This window comes from Rhea americana, unplaced genomic scaffold (genome assembly GCF_003343005.1).
Source record: "Rhea americana isolate MKP2758 unplaced genomic scaffold, rheAme1 scaffold_1, whole genome shotgun sequence".
Classification (NCBI taxonomy): domain Eukaryota; kingdom Metazoa; phylum Chordata; class Aves; order Rheiformes; family Rheidae; genus Rhea; species Rhea americana.
In genome coordinates, this window is record NW_028185038.1 from 18,821,890 (window position 1) to 18,823,949 (window position 2,060).

At 52.0% G+C, this 2,060-nt stretch overlaps 1 protein-coding gene across 1 annotated transcript in view; it reads right to left on the reverse strand.

Moving 5' to 3' along the window:
* Positions 1-1,401, reverse strand: part of ASB13 (ankyrin repeat and SOCS box containing 13) — a 15,741-nt gene extending 14,340 nt beyond the window's left edge. Inside the window, exons 1-2 of the mRNA XM_085325839.1 lie at positions 1,393-1,401; positions 570-724 (exon numbers count right to left, since the gene is read on the reverse strand). Coding sequence (XP_085181965.1) covers positions 570-724; positions 1,393-1,401 — 164 coding nt within the window. The remainder of the gene's footprint in view (positions 1-569; positions 725-1,392) is intronic.
* Between the last annotated feature and the right edge of the window lie 659 nt (positions 1,402-2,060).

The following is a 2,060-nucleotide window of genomic DNA, read 5'->3' on the forward strand; positions in this document are numbered from 1 at the left end:
GGGCACTGGTGGGGGGGTTATTGGGGGCACTGGCGTGCAGGGATAGGACTGGGGGCACTGGTGTGGGGGCACTGATGCGAGGGGAGCTCGGGGCACTGGTGGGGAGGTTCCTGGGGGTACTGGTGTGTGGGGGGGGATTCCTGGGGGGCCCTGGTGTGGGGGCAGTGCTGTGTGTGGAGAGGGATCCTGAGGTACTGGTGTGCATGGGGAGGGGGTACTGGGGGCACTGGTGTGCGGGGAGGGAACTGGGGGCACTGGTGTGCGGAGAACTGGTGTGTGGGCAGGCATACTGGAGGCACTGGTGCGGCGGGGCGCTATGTGGGGGATAGGACTGCAGGCACTGGTGTGGGGACACCAGTGTGTGGTGAGGACTGGGAGCACTGGTGGCACTGGTGTGAGGGTACGTGTCTTGGAGAGGGATGTTTGGGGGAGATCCTGGGGAAAAACAGGGGAAAAAAAAGTTTGGGGCAGGCCAGAGGGGAGAGCTGGGGTGACCAGTGGCATGGGGCGTAAAAATGCCGTCGGGGGGTTATTTCTGCAGGCCCCCCGGCTGAGCAGGCTGCTCTTACGGAGTCACCGGGACCACAGCAAGTTCCTCGGGAATTATGTCATCGATTATATTAGCTCCTGGAACCAGCACGTCCCACACGCGACGCCGAGGGCCCCCTCGGCGGGGACCACCGTTTTTAGTTACTTGTGTCTGCTGCTCTGCAGAATTTGCAATCTAGGTAAAAGCAGGGAAAAAAAAATCACAGCACGGTGATTTGCCAGTGATTACAAAAAAAAAAATAAATAATAATAAAAAAACCTCAGTGCAAAGCTGAAACTAAAGCCTCCCTCACTTGATTCCCACTTGATTCACCGAGGGGAGTGCAACGATTCTCTAGTGTCTGCCCCAGAGCTCTGCTCTCTCAGGGAAGGATTTGAGGCAAGACGCGTTAAATACGTTAAATCTTAAAATCAGTTTTCTAAAGCTGCCGAAACACCCTGCCCACGTGGAGGCAGCAGCGGAGCCTGCACAGAACGTCCCAGGCACGACTGCGCAGAGGAAACCGCCGACAGCTCTGTCCGCTCCTCATCGCTGGATTTTCCTCCCTCGCAAGCAAGATTCGCCTTCTTGCCCTGCACTTCTGTAGTCACACCTGGAAATACAAAGCACTTGCTGTCCTAATTCCCAGTGGATTATTTAGAGAGCTAAGTAACTTTATGAGAACTTCGTAAGAAGCCTTAGTGCCTGTACGCTTATTATGCCCTGGCAAAGCAATTACCCAAAGAGAAACTAGACCTGTGGGTTGGCCTCTGTGTCCTCAAGGAGTTAAATTTGGGTGCTGGTTGCACTGGGAAATGCAACTTGACTCTGCACTTCCTGTATTCTCAAAAGGTAACCTGCACCCTTAACATGCCGCTTTAATAAGCTTGGCTCTGCTAGCAAATGTTAACAGCTGCCAGCAGCTTGGAGCCACGGACAACTGCTCCCACCTTGCGACAGAGGTATTAACGTTTTCTTATTTACATCCAGGTCTTGAAAGAGGAGGTGTAGGTCAGCTTTCTCTCATGTCCTGGCACTTCCACTCTTGCAGTCTTCCCCTGACTCCCTTTCCAAATTTGCTGGAGGAAGAAAGGAAGGCGACACAGCAAATGGATTAAAAGCAAAGACAAAAAAATCCCCCTCACCCCAAACATCTCTACTAGTTGAAGATCTCCAAGGAGAGCTGCTCCCTCGGAGGACAGATTCTGCAGGGCTCATGCACTTCACTGCCCAGCCATATATCTGCAGTTGCTGTTCTTTTTGGTTTTCCTCTGCACACCCGCTTTGTGTCTGCATTTGCATCCTTGGGTGCTTGTGAGCTGAGCTTTAGGATACACTGTGAGTTGAGGAACGCCCGTTTCCCCCTTCCAGCCACCCCAGGATAAAGGATGAAACCATACCAAAAAAAAAAAAAAAGACATTTTTAGAAAAAGCAAAAATTTATTGTTTCCTACTATTTTGCAGTGACTACAAATGTAAAATGGAAGTCTGTCCAGTCCTGGGTTCGCACTTTGAGGTGAAAAGAGTCAGC